The sequence below is a fragment of the Chelonoidis abingdonii genome, chromosome 11 (assembly GCF_003597395.2).
Source record: "Chelonoidis abingdonii isolate Lonesome George chromosome 11, CheloAbing_2.0, whole genome shotgun sequence".
NCBI lineage: Eukaryota > Metazoa > Chordata > Testudines > Testudinidae > Chelonoidis > Chelonoidis abingdonii.
Genome location: NC_133779.1, coordinates 7,075,020 through 7,092,472, shown reverse-complemented (window position 1 = coordinate 7,092,472; position 17,453 = coordinate 7,075,020). Strand labels below are relative to the sequence as shown.

General features: G+C 46.9%; 1 protein-coding gene across 1 annotated transcript in view; it reads left to right on the top strand.

Moving 5' to 3' along the window:
- Positions 1-17,453, top strand: part of PPP1R37 (protein phosphatase 1 regulatory subunit 37) — a 151,458-nt gene that overhangs the window by 72,887 nt on the left and 61,118 nt on the right. Inside the window, exon 5 of the mRNA XM_032798027.2 lies at positions 5,405-5,524. Within this exon, the coding sequence (XP_032653918.1) occupies positions 5,405-5,524 (120 nt within the window). The remainder of the gene's footprint in view (positions 1-5,404; positions 5,525-17,453) is intronic.

Here is a 17,453-nt window from a genome sequence, read left to right as displayed (position 1 = left end):
TGTTTCCTAAACCTCACCGGTCATTAACTACATGGATTAATGTAAAATAATGTATCCATTAAGCAGTTTATCACAAACTTTCAAGAAACACATAGACAATGACATTATGGCATGTGGCAAGATTCATCTAAATGTTAATATTCCCTTTTGATCTCTGAACCAATAGCTATAGTGACAGACAAGAGCTGTCTGTTTATATGGCTGACATTTATGAGTACACACATGCAATTAGTATCACTTCTAACAATACAGGTTTGCATTTCAAAGTTCCAGCCTATTTACCAGGGAATGGCCTTAATTACCATTGCTAACATGTCTTTGCAGGTTGACTCTGGGTCAATTAGCCTGCAGGATGCTTAACCCTTTCTGGCCATATGATGCAGTTTGTATAGGATTGGTTGCAACTATATAACAGTGGTAGCCGTAATGATTTGCATGGTTATATTTTACTTAGACAACATCGCAATTAGAAACTGCCCCAAGCTGAGCTGCCCTTGCTACCAGAGCTCACTAGCTGTCCCTGGCAACCTCCCTGCTTCTGGGAGAACTTCACTTTTTTTGTGGCCAGTCTCTTTTAAGCTTCCGTTCTCTACGTGGTGCATATTCTGCAGGAGTGCTTGATTGGCACTATCTGAGTGTAGGAATACTTCTTAGCCTTGCCACCAGTGGGATGGAGGTGTGTTCAATCACACATCTCCCTTCCAAAACCAGAGTGATTTCTTGCTTGAGCATGTTCCTGGGGAAGAAGAAAATCCACATTGTATGCTCTTTCTCTGCTTGGTACTACACTCAGAAGCTGTAGAGCTGGAGGGCTAGATACTAGCATGTAATTCAGGGATTTGAGTCCTTCATGGAGTGCACCCTGTACAAGGGCGCATGGTTTATGACTAGGCAAACGGGACTACGTAACACATTATACCTCAGGGAGCCAACTTGATAGCGAAAGCTTCCTTCTCAGAGCATGTTTACACTAGAAATTTAAGTTGACCTATGTTAAGCTGACTTACAACCACAACAGTAATTTATTGCAGTGGTTCATGTACACACTGCCTTCCTTCTGACTTTTTGCTTGTCACTTAATCTGTCTTTTGTAGTCAAACTTTTTTTACTGTTTATGTTTACCAGTTAAGTTGCCTGAAGTGTTTGGTAAATCTGCTCAGGTTTACAGAGGCTGGTGTATATCCACTTTCCATTGGTGGAATGGGGAACCAATTCGTAAACTTGCACTGCTTGTCTTGAGCAGTGCAAGACGGTGTATTCCTGAGGTACAAGGTTGGGAGCTGGGGGGATTTGGCTGGTGCCTTTCTCTGCGTGATTCATGAGTGGCTCTGGGAACATGCATGCAATCCAGCTGGATGTGAGGCTCCACATGCAGTTGTGCTGAGTTATAACAGTGCCTGGAGGGGTTTGCTGCTTGTCACTAGCAAAGCATTGTGTCAAACAGCCCAGGCTGGAGAGTTAAGGGGCACAGTGGCCCCACAGTCCCAAGCTGCACCTTGGGGATCCCATCACAGTGGGGCTCTTCTTTGAGTGCTTGCTCATGTCCGTTCCAATGTAAGCATCTGTGTGCACTGCCGCTGGAAAGCTTTTCCCTCAGTGATATCCTTCAGGTAGGCTCTGGTGCCCCCTGCAGTTGTGCCCTTATAATGCTGATATACATAGTCCTGCTACCCTCTTAGTTCCTTCTCCCCTGTCGGAGTTAGCTGGCAAGTGTGAGGGTGGATTTTGGAATGGACATGAGCCACACATCTCAAACAGGAAGATTAGTAACTGTTTTTCTTCTTCAAGTGCTTGCTCATGTCCATTCCAATGTCGGCGACTCCCAAGCAGATGTAGGAGGACGGTTTGGAGTTCAATGACAAGCAGAGTGTAGCATGAGTCTGCCAAATCCAGCATTGTCTCTGGTCTGCTGAGTGATGGTATAGTGAGTCCCAAAGGTGTGGACCAAAGACCAGGTTGCTGCACTTCAGATATTCTGGATGGGAATCTGTTCCAAAAAGCAGCTGAGGACGCTTGCTCCCTCATGGAGTGTGCCATCAGGGCCAGAGCAAGGACTTTTGACAGGTCGTAGCACATGCAGATACAAGACATGAGCCACAATTAAATCCTCTTGGCTATGACTGGGAGACCTTTCATCATGTCTTCCACTGCCACAGAAAGCTGAGTAGTCTTCCTAAATGGCTTAGTCCTTTCTACATAGACGGCAAATGCACATCTGACATCTAGTGAGTGAAGCCTTTGCTCCTGGCTATTGGCATATGCTTTCGGATAGAAAACCAGAAGGAGTATATCCTGGTTACTATGGAATTGCGAAACCACCTTCAGGAGGAAAGTTGGGTGAGAGTGCAGCTGGACATATCCTTGAAGAATACAGTGTAAGGAGGTTCTGAAGTCGGAGCCCTAATCTCTGAGACCCTTCTGTCCGAAGTAATAGCCACCAGAAGTGTCACCTTTCAGGACAAGTAGAGGAGAGAACGTGTTGCCAAGGGCTGGAATGGGGAACCCATTAGCCTCCAATAATATAAGGTTGAGATCCCAGAGTGGGATTGGTTGTCATTTTTGGGGATATAGTCTATCTAGGCATTTGAGGAAATGACTACAGATCAGGTTTGCAAAGACGGACCGGCTGTTTTACCCATGGGTGAAACGCCAAAATTGCAGCCAGGTGGACTCTAATTGATGACACGGATAGCATTTGCTGCTTCAGGTGTAGTAAGTAGTCCAGAATTAATGGCACTGACGACCGCGTGGATGAAACATCTTTCTGCGTTGACCAGATTGAGAACCTTTTACACTGTGCCAGATACGTAGCTGTAGTGGATGTTTCCTGCTCCCTACAAGGACTTCTCAAACCGCCCTGGAGCATGCTAGCTCCAAGGGGTTCAGCCATGGAGTTTCCAGGCCATGAGATGAAGGGACTTGAGATCCAGATTTCATAGATGTACGTGATCCTGGGAGATCAGATCATTGATTCCACCAAGAGGTCCAGAAGGGTGGTGAACCAGTGTTGACGTGGTCAGGCCGTGGCTGTCAGGATCAGGTTTGTGCCTTTCTTCCTGATCTGTAGCAGGACCTTGTGTGTGAGCGGAATGGGAAGAAATGCATAAAAGAGATGCTTCTTTCAAGGGAGAAGAAACGTATCTGTGAGCAAACCTGGGCTGTGATTCAGGCAGGAGCAGAACTGCTCCCCATCTCTGGAAAATGTCCTTCATGATTTCTGATTGAATGGACCACTTGTGATTGGAGAAAGATCTACTTAGGCAATCTGCTAACTCATTCTGTGCCCCCAGAAAATAGGAGGGTTTGAGTGGGTTATGCAGAATTCCCACAGGCAAAGGGCTTCCTGGCATAGGTGAGAGAAGCACACTCCATCCTGTGTGTTCATATAGAACGTCGTTGTCATGTTATCTGTAAGTATCAATACGTATTTGCCTTCCAGGTGGGGCTGGAATGTTTGACAGGCAAGGTGCACCGCTCTGAGTTCCCTCACGTTGATGTGTAGTGAGAACTCTCCTTGAGACAGAGGCCCTGGGTCCTGAGTACCCCCAGATGAGCCCTCTAACTCAGCCCAGATGAGTTGATGACTAGAAATATTGCCAGATGTGGTCTCGAGAAGGGGACACCTGCACATACTGCCCTTGGGTCCAACCATCAAAGGAGGGTGGTGATTAGTGAATGGGGAAGTATGGCAACCATGTCCAAACGATCCTGTCCCAGCCGGTACACTGATGCTAGCTAAGCCTGGAGAGGTCTGAGTCATAATCTCGCATGGTGCATCATGTAAGTGTATGAGGCCATATGCCCCAGGAGTTTTAGGCAGGTTCTTGCCGTGGTGGTTGGGTGGTGTCTGAGGCTTTCTGTGATCATGGCTAGGGCCTGGACTTGGATCTCTGGAAGAAATGCTCTGGCCTGGACCAAGTTGAGGACCGCCCCTATAAATTCTATTCTTGCAACTGACAAGTGTCAATTTTCTGCATGTTTGTCAACACGCCTAACTCTTTGAAGGTTGACAGTATCAACCTTACATTATCCTCCACCTGGGCCATGGACCAACCTTTGACCAGCCAGTCAACAAGGTAAGGGTAAACCTGAACCCTTTGCTTCCTCAAGAAGGCTGCCGCACACTTTATGAAAACCTGAGGGGCTGCTGACAGGCCAAATGGAAGTACAGTGAACTGGTAGTGCACTTGGTTCACCACGAAATGGAGGCATTTTCTGTGGCCTTGGAAGATTGAAATATGGATGTAGGGCGTCCTTCAAATCGAAAGCGGCATACCAGTCCCCTGAATCCAGAGATGTGATAATGACGACCAAGGAGAACATGTGGAACTTCAGCTTCTTCATGAATATGTTGAGGTTTCACAAGTCCAGGGTGGGTCTGAGACTGCCATTGACCTTTGGGATTAGGATATACCAGGACTAAAAACCCCTGCGCCTTTGCTCCAGAGGAACCTCCTCTACTGCTCCCGCTTGCAGGAGCATTTGCACTTCCTGGAGTAAACGTTGCTTGTGAGAAGAGTCTCTGAAGAGGGATGGAGAGAGAAGGTAGGAAGGAGGGGAAGAACTGACCTACAGAGTGTATACCAGTTTATCGTGCGTAGCACCCAGCAGTCTGTGGTGATGTGGGACTATGCCTAATATTAGTGGGATAGCCAGTTGATAAAAACTGGTGAAAGTGGATCCAGACACTGTCCTGGTATGCCATCCTCGGGTGTGCTATCAAAAGGCCTGCTTAGGCCCTGCCTCCTACTGTAATCCTGCCTCAGTGGAGGCTGATTGAAGCTGGGCAATGGCTGGGGCTTAAAGTGCTTTCTCAGTGGGGCCCGCATGTGTAGTTTGAGGAACTTTAGAGTGACTCTCGAATCCTTCACTCTGTGTGTAGTTTAGAGTCCATTTGCTCTGAAAAAGAGAGACATGCCCTCAAAAGGAAGGTCCTGAATAGTCCGCTGCACTTCATATGGGAGGCCTGAGGCCTGCAGCCATGAGCTCCTCCTCATGACCACAGCCAAGGCTATGGTTCATGCAGCAGTCTGCCACATCTAATGCTGCTTGCAGGGACATTTTTGCCACTGCTCTGCCTTCTTTGACTGGAGCTGAGAACTCAGTCCTAGATTCCTATGACAGTAACTCCTTGAACTTAGTCATTACACCCTACAAGTGCAAGTGGAATGGACATGAGCAACACATTTCAAAGAACAGTAGTTACAGAAGGTTAGTAACTGTTTTTTCTCTCTCCAGGTCTCCCTCTATGTATTAGCAAGCTGCTAGCTTCATGGATTGTTCTGTGCAGGTGACTTACTGGAAATGAGAAGCTGATATCTATGACTGTTTCCCAGAGCCACTGCTGAATGCCTCCACAATCTTGTCAGCTTGACAGTTTGTCTTTTCCTCTCTTGTTTTCCAGGGTGCCTCAGCATTATTTGACATGATTGAGTATTATGAGTCAGCAACGCACCTCAACATCTCATTTAACAAACACATCGGGACCCGAGGCTGGCAGGCAGCTGCACATATGATGAGAAAGGTTTGTTTTAGTTCTTGAACATTTTTATCATCTGTTTAATTTACTGCTTGTAAACACCCAGTAATACTAACATGATTTCAAGTTAGTGTAGGGTCAGATTTTAATGCAGTTGGAACTCTGTTAATCTAACCATTTTCTGTGTAGTGGGGAGGGAGGGATGTGTATACAAGAAATTACAGGTAGCTTTTTAAACTACACTGGGAGATTTCTACTAGTAGCTTGCTGGGGTGCTGGGATGGAAGAAGGACAGTCTTGTGCTTATGGCTGTGGACTGTGATTGGGAGATCTGGGTTCACTGTCCAGTTTTACCAGAGTTCCTGTGTTACTGTAGCCAAGTCCTTGAATCTCCGTCAGTGGGAGCAGTGTTAAGGCAATTCAGTGAGTAGCCAGTGCAGCGATCGGAATGCCAGAACGAAGTGCTTCCTTAAACCTGTGTTTAACAGGGAGGCTGTTGTGCCCCAGCTGGAGTTTCTTTAGTGCCTGTGTGCTCTTTGCCAACCAAGCACAACACACTGAAGTGTTTCAGTGTGTCTGAGGTTTGGGATCATTGCTTGTTGCTTGTGCCAGGTGGGCCTATTAAGAGGATTTTGCTCTGTAACTTCATAGTGGGGCAAAATGTGGAAACGTTTCAGATAATTATTATTCCATCATTCATAAGGAAATAGCCAAGACCTAAGGCTAATGGGTTTTAAACTAAATGCAAATCATAGTAACAAGTCAACATCTGCTGTGTGCAAACATTACCTATACAAGAAAATATTTCCTAGTAAGATGTTTCAGCATAGCGTTCTACTTAATGAGATGGTAACTGGGGATGTGGGAATGACATGGGATATGCTTATCCTGTCTGCTCATTCTGAAATTTGAAAGTCCCGTGAATTGTACTTTGAAAGAGATCTTTGTTCATTTGTATTACAGTAGCACCTAGAGGCCCTGTCCAGAAGAGCTTACAAACTAGAAAGAACAGACTAACAAAGGGTAGGAGATAGGAAGTATTATCCTTTTTTTATAAATTAGATTATATGATTTATCCAAGGTCACACAGGAAGTCAGTGGCAGAGCTCCTGAAACACAGGCGCTGACTCCATGGATGCTCCGGGTCTGGAGCACCCATGGGGAAAAAATGGTGAGTGCTGAGTTTGACAAAGTGGGGATTTTCCCTATGTTGTATGTGAGCCTGTGAGTCTTACTGTTTTGCATGAATGCTGTGTGTGCCTCAGTTTCCCTGTGTATTGCACCAGTGTATAGGTGGTGGGAATAGGGGGGTGTAACTTTTGTGGGGGCTGTTCCAGCTGCCTACACCAATGCTACCCCTCCCCCTTCATAACCTGAGACCCAGGAGGGGGATGCGACCAGGTGACTCTTGGCCCGGGAAGTGAGACAAAGGTTGGAGGAGGAGCAATGGGCAGGGCAGGGGCTAGACAGCTGGAAGCAAGTCAGTCTCAGCTGGCTTGTGGCTCAGGGGGAGGACCAGAGCCCTGGCTGTGGGCTCCCTTCCTCCACAAGACGGACTTGGCTGAAAGTCAGTGATTTCTGTGCTAACAAGTTCTCTCCTATGCTGTGTTCCTGTCGACTATTAAACCTTCTGTTTTACTGTCTGGCTGAGAGTCACGTCTGACTCTGGAGTTGTGGTGCAGGGTTCTCTGGCTTCCCCAGGAGCCCCACCTGGGCAGACTCACTGCAGGAAGCGCACGGTGTGGAAGGGGATGTTGAATGCTCTGAGGTCAGACCCAGGAAGGTAGAAACTGTGTAAGCCTCTTGCCTTGGAGATAGTATGCTCTGAGAGGAGGAATGCTCCCCCAGAGTCTCGACTGGCTTACAGAGCATTGCTCTGGTGACTCTGTGAGAACGAGTGGCAGTAGTGGGATAAACTGCACCCCAGAGACAGAGCATCCTGCAGTAAGTGACTGGGGAGCAGTAAAATGAAAGGGGATTAAACGGGCGTGCTGGAGCCTCCGAGAGGTGCGGTTCCAGGAGGAGCCTATAGCTTAACCCTGAGAGAGGTGGACCACCAAGAAGGGCTGTCCCGTTGAAGGGGTTCTTCCCAGGGATCATGGGAAGCTGAGAGAGCACAGGCCTGTGAGTCCGTGACCACTTGGGAACAGCATGGAGATGGCTTATAACCATCCCTTAAGAAGGACATTGTGAAGCTGTGCAGAGAGAGACAGCTGCACATTGGAAAGCTCTAAAACACAGCTGATTGCTCAGTTGGAAGAGCAGGATTGCTCTAAGGAGCCGGTTCCTGACCCAGCTGGAACTATGAGAGAGGCTGGGAGCAGCCAGGTGTCCCAGAGACCCATGTCTCCGACCAGTCGGGGGTCTCCTCCCCGTTGGTGGATCTGAGGTGGTTGGAATTGGAGCTGAGTTTGAAGGAGTCAGAGGACCCTGAGAGCCAGGGAAGGGATGCAGCAGAACAGCAGGAGAGAAAAAGGCAGCAGGAACTGGCGCTGGCAGAGCTGAGAGGCAGAGGGACCCGTCCAGGGGTGAGTGGGGATGGACTCCAGGGTGCCAATTCCACAGGGACCCTAAATTGCTGCCCCAGGTGAAGGAGGGGGAGATATAGATACCTGTCTTGCTGCCTTTGGGAAGGCTGGCAATTGGAATGAGGCTGGCCATGCGGAAAGGCTCTGGTGTGTAGCCACCTTCCTGGATCCCAAGGCCATAGAGTTGTTTAGCCAGAAAGGTGGAGTGGCAGACTGGCTCTCATTCCTGGCCCCAGCGTATATGTCTGCATGTACTATCCTGGGCTCAGATCCCCAGTGGAAGCGGAAGGTGGTGTCAATGGGGAGACATTCCTGGAGTGGCAAGATCCTGGGACAGAGAGAACTGTTGTCAGACCCCGGATGGTGCAGCCTCATCAGATGCTAAGGGGCAGTTTGATCTGGTTGAAGGTCGCAGGGATGAAGCCCCTCGCCCTGTCTGTGGCCCAGATCCCTGTGCAGAGACAGGAGCAGTTGGGCTGGCTGGTAGTTGGGGTTCTCCAATATATCAGCTGTGACCTGTTGAGGAATGACTGTGTCTGTTTGGGACAGGGTCCAGGCCCTGTTCCTGTAACAGCCAAGGATTTGAATTTGAATCCAGGGAACCAATCGGCGGAGACAGAAGCGGTCAGTGAATTATCTGGTTGGCGGGGGTGGGTGGGAGAGTGCTGCTTAGGATACCTGCCTGTCTGTAACCAGAGCCCTGGAGCTGAGTGGGACAGTGAGATTCTCCCTGTTCCCCTGCACAGGGCAGAGGTGGCTCATGCTGGCTCTGATGCTGTGAGCAAAGCAGCAGGCTCGCTGCCTGCCCTCACTTGGACAGCAGGGGCAAAGCTGGGCCCAGGGGGATCAGAGACCCTAGCTGAGTGTGGGGAACCACAGCCAGGACGGGACAGCTGCCAACCAGAGATGCCTTGTCCAGAGGTGCAAATGGTCTGGAGCAAGGGTAAATCAGCCTTGGGACACCTGCATGTCATAGAGGAGCCTTTTCAGAAAGTGGCCCTGGACTTGGTGAAGAACGAATGGGAGGGGAAGGCCTCCCCCGATGGAGAATCCGTGGAGTATGACTGAGTTTCCAGGAAAAGCTTGCTGAGCTCATAGGTCCTGCCAGGAAGAACCTAGCCAGGGCCCAGTGGAAGCTGAAGGTCTGGTACAACTGCTTAGTCTGTGGCACCAGGGACCAGGTGAGGGTTCTCATCCTGGTGAGAAAGAATAAGCTGCCTGGGATGGGCCTTTCAAGGTCATCAAGCAGCTGAATGAGGAGAACGATGTGATGGAACTGCCCAACCGGGCTTACAGACACCGAGGGGACCAGGTCAACATGATGAAGCCGTACTGTGAGAGGGAGAGGCTGTACTGGCTGTATGTGGCCAGTGGAAGAAGGAGGAAGATCCCCTGGTGGGTCTCTTCCCTGAGACCGGAGCAGCCCCTTGCTGGTATCATTTTCCACTTTCTGACCAGCTAACCGCTGCCTGGCAGGCAGAGATCAGAGAGATGCTGCATCCGTACAAACAGCTGTTTTACAACTGACCTGGGCTCACTAACTGAGCTGTCCACTGGGTGGAGACAGGAGCCAGCCCTCCCATCAGGTGTTCCCCATTCAGAGTAACGGGGAACACAACACAGGCCACGGAGGGAGATGTCAGAGATACGCTGGCTTTAGGGGTAATCCAGCCATCCACCAGCCCTGGGGGCCTCTCACCCTGGGAATTCGGTGCCAAAAAGTTAAATTTCTGCACGCATTATTTTTAAATTCTGCAAAATTGTGCATATTCTATTTGTCAAAATAAGACACAATAATCATGCCAGTTTCAATTACTTTGGTAATTTATTTCAAAATATCTGTCAGCAAGTATGTCCGCAGCAGTACAGACAACAAAAAACATTGAGGAAATGTTTTTTGACAAATAGATTCCTTACTAGGCAAATTAATACAGAACTTTGAGTAATTCATTATACAGGTCAGATTAGATAAACATAAGGGTCTGTTCTGGCCATAAAATGTGTGAATCAGAAAATCTATTGAGTGCTTCACCTATAAACAGTCATCTTGAAGTACTGTTGTGGAGTGACTCCTGTGTGAGAGGCTAGATATGTCCCCCTTCACTAGACAAGAGAAGGGATTCAGCACTCCAGTCAAACACTCATGGGTCCACACTGTTGGAGCAGAAGACTAGAGAACCGGTGATGAGCACTCTCCAGACACTTCTTGTAACCAAGAAACAAAAGACGAAAAGAAACCCATATCATAACACCTAAGAAATCCTGTTGATGATGAAATGTTCCCCCCCCCCAGCCCCCCTGCCTTCCAGCAATGTCATGCATGGAGGAGGGGTAGTTATCAGAAATGAAATAAGAGATCTAGCTAAGACTATTCCATCCCTAGATGATGTTGCTGCTGCAGTTTGCTTATTGTTAGTATTACCATAGTGCCTAGGACCTGAATGTGATAGGCACTGTGCAAACAGTACAGAAGGCAGTCCCTGCCCCAAGGGCTTTACACTCCAAATATAAGACAAGAGACAGATGGATGCAGACAGATGGAGAGTACAAGTAACCAGTGAGACAAGGTGGGTCAGCATGATAGGCTGTGGTCTGACTGTCACGTTGTTTTTAAAGAGTTTTGAGGAGTGATTTGAAGGTGGATAGTGAGGGAGCTTTAGCAGATGTTTATGGGGAGCACCTACCATAGTGAGGTGGCAGCATGGGAGAGAGAAGAAAGGTTTGTTTCAAAATATTTACAAATGAACAATGGAGGCTAGCATCACAGGTTGATCGGAGACAAGCGTAGGCCATAGCAAATTGAGAGATTATAGATAAGGTGGAGTTTGACCATGAAGGGCTCCGAAAGTGAATGCAAGCAGCTTCTGTTTGATGTAATGGAGACGTGGGAGCTAGTAGAAGCATGCAGAGAGGGAGCGATGTGGTCAAAGTGGCAAGCTAGGAAAATGATCTTTACGGTAGCATTTTGAAGGGCCAAGAGTGAGGTAAGTTTGCATTTTTCAAAGCCATAGAGAAAGATGTTGTAGTCATTGAGAAGAAAAATGAGAGCTTGGATGAGAATTTTAGCTATGTGGCTGCATAGGAAAGGCCAGGTCTTTGAAATATTATGCAGAAAGATTTGCCAAGATTTAATCATAGCCTTGTTTTGAGGACCTGGGGAGATGGGCGAGTCGAAGCTGATGACCAGGTTATGAGCCTGGATGACAGGCAGGATGGTGATGTCCAAGATGATTCTGCTTTCTGGTCAGAAAAGGATGTCCCTATGTCCCTACGTGGGTATCCTTTCTCCACCATGGGGGTGGGCGGGCAGGGGAAGGTAGTCCAGACATGATCAAAAATACATGTGAAGAAAAAAAGTTCAGTAGTAATTCCCAAAAAGGCACAAGGACGCCACCTTTGTGTCTTGATTTCAGAGACCTCCTCAAACAAAACAGGAATAATCTAACAAACCCTCGTGTCTAAACGGCCAAACACAAGAGTTCTGTGCCTTGAAGGACAAAACTGACGTTTTTGCTGTGCTGCATGAGTAGAAAGGGTTAAACATCTTGCAAAATAAATAATCCACAGAAGATGTGGGGAGATGTTTGGGTTTTTGCATATTGTGACAAGATGGCCGATGTAGTATGATGAGTCCTTCACTTTTCTTGGTGGAGGGCTAAGATGCCACCCCTTGCCCCTGCTCTTAGAGCACCGAGGGCCCCACTAGTGGCCTGGGAAGGTGGTAAAAGGGAGGAAGCAGGGGAGGGGTCTGGGTTTGCTCCTCACTCTGAGTCCCAGCCTCTTTCAACCCCAGCGGGTCTTTACCTTCTTCCCCCTTGGGGAGGGTCCTTCAGTCCTTAGACATTGGGGGAGAGAGTCACCCTGCCCCAGCAGGGTAGGGAATCCCTTACTCTGGTTTTTCGATCTTCCAAGTCTCACAGCACACCTCCAAGCTCCAGTCCTCTCTCCTTCCTCCCTCTCCCCTGACTCCCTGAAGCAGGGGCTTTTATTAGGTTGCTAACAGGGCCTTAATTGACTACAGGTGCTCCAATTAACCTGTAGCAACCCTCCCTAGTCTTCAGGGAGCCACACCTTAAGTAGCCTAGGGCTTGTATACTTCCCCTCTACCACTCTCTCTCACTGCTTCCTGGCCCTCCTGTATCACAATATTTACATATGTATGAGTAGGGTGGACAAAATGTAATCAACAGTCCCTGTCTGTGCTGTATTCTGATCATTCAGAAGTCAAATGAATTGTAAACATGGGATATCTCAGTATTCATCTCTCTTTGAAATGTACTGTGGAGGAACAAGCAAGTGGCCTTATGTTAATTCGTGTAGCTAAGTCCTGGTGATGGACCTCCTTCAAAGTCATCCTAATTACCTTTTGTTCCCTGACGAATTTCAACTTGTTAAAAGACATGAAATTGTATAAAAGATCATTGGGTCCTGATTCTGTCATCTCAGATCTGCTTAAGCTTCTTTAGGGGAAGTTTGAGTAGCAAGGTTGAGGTCCCAGTTGTGCTGGTATGCCCTGAATGTGATATTTGGATATTGGACTATGAACTATTTCTGAAAGAACTCTTTGTAACTACGAAGCTCTGAATCTATGCTATGAATCTGCACCTCAATGAATTGAACTCATGTCTGTATGTATACCGATCTTATAACCATACTCCCTCTCTCTTGTTTTTTAATAAATGTTAGTTTAATTAATAAGAATTGTCTGTATCATGTATTTGGGCAAGATCTGAAACATGCATTAACCTGGGAGATAATGTGTCCAGTCCTTTGGGATTGATAGAACCTTTTCTTTTATATGATGAAATAAGATTTACAGAAATTTTCATCATATTTGATGTGGGTATCAGGATGGAGGCCTGAGGCTGGATCACTTTAAGAGAACTGTTGTTTGGACTTCTGAGTAACCAGTAAGGTAATAAAGAAGCTGTTTTATACTGGTTTGGTGAATCTAAGTGTTGGAATATCCACCAGCTTTATGGGGATTGTCTGCCCCATTCTTTGCAGTTCACCCTAATTGACTGACCACAGCTGGCTCCCCGGTCTCAATTGCTCTTTCCAAAATAGATGCTGTAAGATCCTTGATTCTAAAAGAGTGTTTCCAGCAGGGTCTTCCCAAAAAGCCAATGACAAAAACCAAGTTGAGCTTCTAAAAATTAAAAGTTGCAGCCTTGGCTTTGAGCCTCATGGGCAATGACTTGCTTCTCTGGAGCCATTCTAGCCCAGATGAGTGAGCTATCAAGATGTCAGCACCAAAAGGCAAGAAAATGATGTTATTTCTTCCTTCAGAGTCGATGCCTCTGTTCTGTGTCAGCCAACTTTAGTATTTAGTAGGCATCTTCATTCAGTTACTGGAAAAGCTGATGTCCAGGAGAAACAGCTGATCATGGCCTCCAGATTTTTCAGATGCAAACCATATGGAGAAGGATTGGGCAGAGCTGAGGCAGATAAAGATTAAAAAGTCCCTGCTGTTCCAGGTGTTCTATATCTGTACATATGTTTAATAAAATGCCAATAGATAAGGCAAGAATAGCATAGTTCTTGGGGTTTGTAGGACCAATGAAATTTATGCACTCCAAATGGCTTCCTGTGTGAAGCCATTTACATCAACTCTTAACACCTCTCAGATCCAGAGCCCAGCTGGAGGGGATTACACATAACCCTACAAAACTAGGAACTCTGATTAATTCCACTGGGAATCTACTCATTTCAGAGGAGAAAGGAGCTGGTATTCCAGATGTGGAAGGGGCAGAAATACTTCTCTCAAACCCCAGGCCAATAATCCATTCCATGTGACTGGAGACCTGACAGATTCTAGGGAAACATCCTTGCTGGGAGAGACACCAGGCACTTGTCACCCAATGGAGGACAACTATCACGGATAAACAGATTCTGGAAATGCTCTAGGATATTCTGTAGATTTTGAGTCCTTACTAGAAACCTGTTGTCACAGAGTCACGAGGCCAATGTTCTGGAACTGCTCCAAATGCAGCCAGTCAGAGGAGGCATGCTCTACCAGAGCCCTAACTGAGTTTTGCCAGGGCAAGAGGCCTATGTGGCTTTGGCCTTCCTGTGTCTGACTTCAGCATCCCCATTCACCATGTGCTTCCCACAGTTAGTCCACCTGAGCAGGGCTCCTGGGGAAGCCAAAGGACTCTGCACCCCAGTTCCACAGTCAATGTGACTCTGAGACAGCCAGTAAAACAGGTTTATTAGTCGACAGGTACACAGTGTAGAACAGAACTTGTTAGTACAGAAATTAGCAACTTTCAGCCACGCCCATCTGGGGGGGAAGACCCTGGGCCGGATGCCCTGGACTCCCCGCTTCAAGTCCCAAACAGGAGACTGCCTTGGACCCTGCTGCCTGGCCTCCTACTCTCCCATAGCTCCTCCCCCAGGCTTTGTCCTGCTACCCAGGCAAAATGTCACCTGGTCACATCTCCTTCCTGGTTCTCAAGTTACAAAGGGCATCAGCCACAGCTTACATGCTGGCAGCTGGGCAGCCTCACCTGGCCCCAAAAGCCTCAGCAAAAGTCACACACCCAATTCCGACCACATAGGCATTGGTTCAGTACACAGGGAAACTGAGGTACACACAGTATTAGTACATGACAGACTCCTATGCAGCATAACAAGGGGAAAAAATCCCACTTTGTCACACCTGTCTTTCAGGATTTCAGAAATTCAGCCCAGGACCAAGTGTGTAAATTGCCTGATCAAAATTGGCCCCACTGAGAGAGTTCCTTTGAGGCACAAGTATTGTTCATTGTGCCTTAGAGTGTGGGGGCAACAGAGCAATCTTAAAAGGCCATAAAAACCAAGACAGACATGCTGTCCTCACACTCTGGTATGCAGGCTGGGATCAAGGCGTAAGCATGATGGGAACATACTCTGGGTCCCTGGAGTGCCTTGATGATGACTCATATGCTTTGGGGGCAGACGGAACCATCATGATCATCTAATCTGACTTCTTGCAGATTGCAAGCCGCGAAAATCTCACCCACCCGCTCATGTAATAAACTGAAAACCTCTGTCTGAGGTTTAGTGAAGTACTCAAATCTTTATTTAATGACTTTGTCACAGAGAATGCATCATTTACTGTAGTTCATAGGTTCCCCTTGGGGCATGTGAGTCATCTCTGGGGGTAAGTAGGAGAAATTGTGTAATGGTGGATTTTATTTATTAATTGCATTTTCATAATAGGCTACTCAGATGAAGCTTTAAAACTCTGTGGGAATTTGTTGTATAAAATACAATAGTTTAATTTATCTCAGAATGTACCAGTGAGAACACAGATACAGAGATGTTGACATAGCGTGATTGGAGGTGAAGTCCATGTACAGCATGGGTTCAGTTGCCCCGCAACTGGCCAGTCTCTAACTCTGTAACTGAGCTCCGAATTTAGGATTGTTTTTTCCCCAGCTGCATACATTTCCCTATATATCTGTATCTAACAGTGAAGTATGAAGAGATGGCTAAAGACAAGACAGGTAGTGCTAAGAAGGAACACACAAAGTATCAGTGATGAGAAGGGCAGGGGTATGCGGGCAGCTGGTAAATCTGGAAGCAGTATGCAATAAGAGAAGTTGGGAACCTCTGCTCTAGTTTAAACCAGCAAGCGTTCCAAGCCCCACTCTGCAGTGGAAGGCAAAAATCCCTCAGGGTATGTACCAATCTGACTTATGGAAAATTTCTTTGCAGGTGCAGTGTTTAGCCCACTGGGCCATCGTCAGTCCTTTGCATTGTTTTTCTGGGACGATGGATAAACATCCTCCCCATAAAAAGACAAAAAACGGAGGCATGTAGTAGGAAGAGAGCCTGAGACACCATAAGCCCTTGCATCAGAGGCCTGGTATGGGGCATGAGGCCTGGCCTAAAGTAGTAGTCAAAACTTTACTGATATAAAGCAAAGACAAGCTGTGAGCAAGAGGCAGGACCTGCTCACAGAATCTGGCAAGAACAGGGCTGAAATACACATTACTAGGAAGTGTTAGGCACAGAGTGCTCACACAAACACATCGCGATATCAAGTGGTACCAGAACATCCCAAGATCAAGGATGGTACAAAAACATTCCCCAAGGATAACAGGAACATACTGACCCCTCCTCAAAGATAAGGTCAGGATGACAGTACATAATAGAGATGTTTTGATCGAACCAACATGTACAAGGTGATGGGTGATAACTAGCCACATCAGCGGGCAGTAACTAACTCTGTCAGAGGGGCAGTACGTAACTTGTTTGTATCGGGGTATAAAGATGTATCTCAGAGGGAGTGTCTTTGTCTAGCCTAGGGAGGAACGGAAAGTCCCACTGTTCACTGAGCTGGTCCATTGTTACGGACATACATATATTAGTGATCCAGTAGAATCTGTGGGATACTAGTACTGTGCTTTGTCAACATAAACCTGGCCTGGTGCCTTCGTACCTTGGCGGATCTTGTGGTCATAGGGCGGTTTGCTCAAGGTCTGCTGTGCCGGCCGTCTGCGCAGAGCTGGGGCAGCAGGGAGAACACAAAGAGAACACACACATACAGCTGAACATCTAACCACACCTGTTTCAGCACTTTACTCCGCTGATGGTTAGAAACTTTCATCTAGTTTTAATCCTAAACTTGTTGCTGGCCAGTTTATATTCATTTGTTCTTGTGCCAGCACTGGCTCTTAACTTAAATAATTTCTCTTTTCCTGGTGTTTATCCCTGTGATGTATTTCTAGAAAGCAATAATATTTCTCCTCAACCTTCGTTCTGTTAGGCTAAACAAGCCAAGCTCCTTAAGTCTCCTCTCACAAGGTAGGTTCTTCATTCCTCTGACCATCCTAGTAGCCCTTCTGTGCACCTGTTTCCGTTTGAGTTCATCTTTCTTAAACATGGGAGATCAGAATTGCATGCAGTATTCTAGATGAGGTCTCACCAGTGCATTGTATAATGATAATGACACTTCTCTAACTCTATTGGAAATACCTTGTCTGATGCATACTAGGTTTGCATTAGCCTTTTTCACAGCCACATCACCTTGGCAGCTCATAGTCTCCGCTGCCACTTTCAACTGATAGGTACCCAGCTTAAAGCAAAAATGTTTCTTGTTAGTCCCTAAGCACTATTAAATTTCATCCCATTTCTATTGCTCCTGTTTTCAAGGTTTTTCCACATCTTCTTTTATCATATTCTAGTCTTCCTCCTTATTGGCAATACCTCCCAGCTTTGTCATCTGCAAGTTTTATTAGCACACTTCCACTTTTTGTGCTAAGCTCCTAATTAAAATGTTAAATAAGATTAGTCTCAAGACTGATCCTTGAGGGAACTCCATTAGTAATCTCCCTCTTTATCCTCACACACAACTATTTCAGATTTGATGACAATATATACCTCCAGATCTGTGGCACCACTATGGGCACCCACATGGCCCCACAATATACCAACATTTTTATGGTTGACCTGGAACA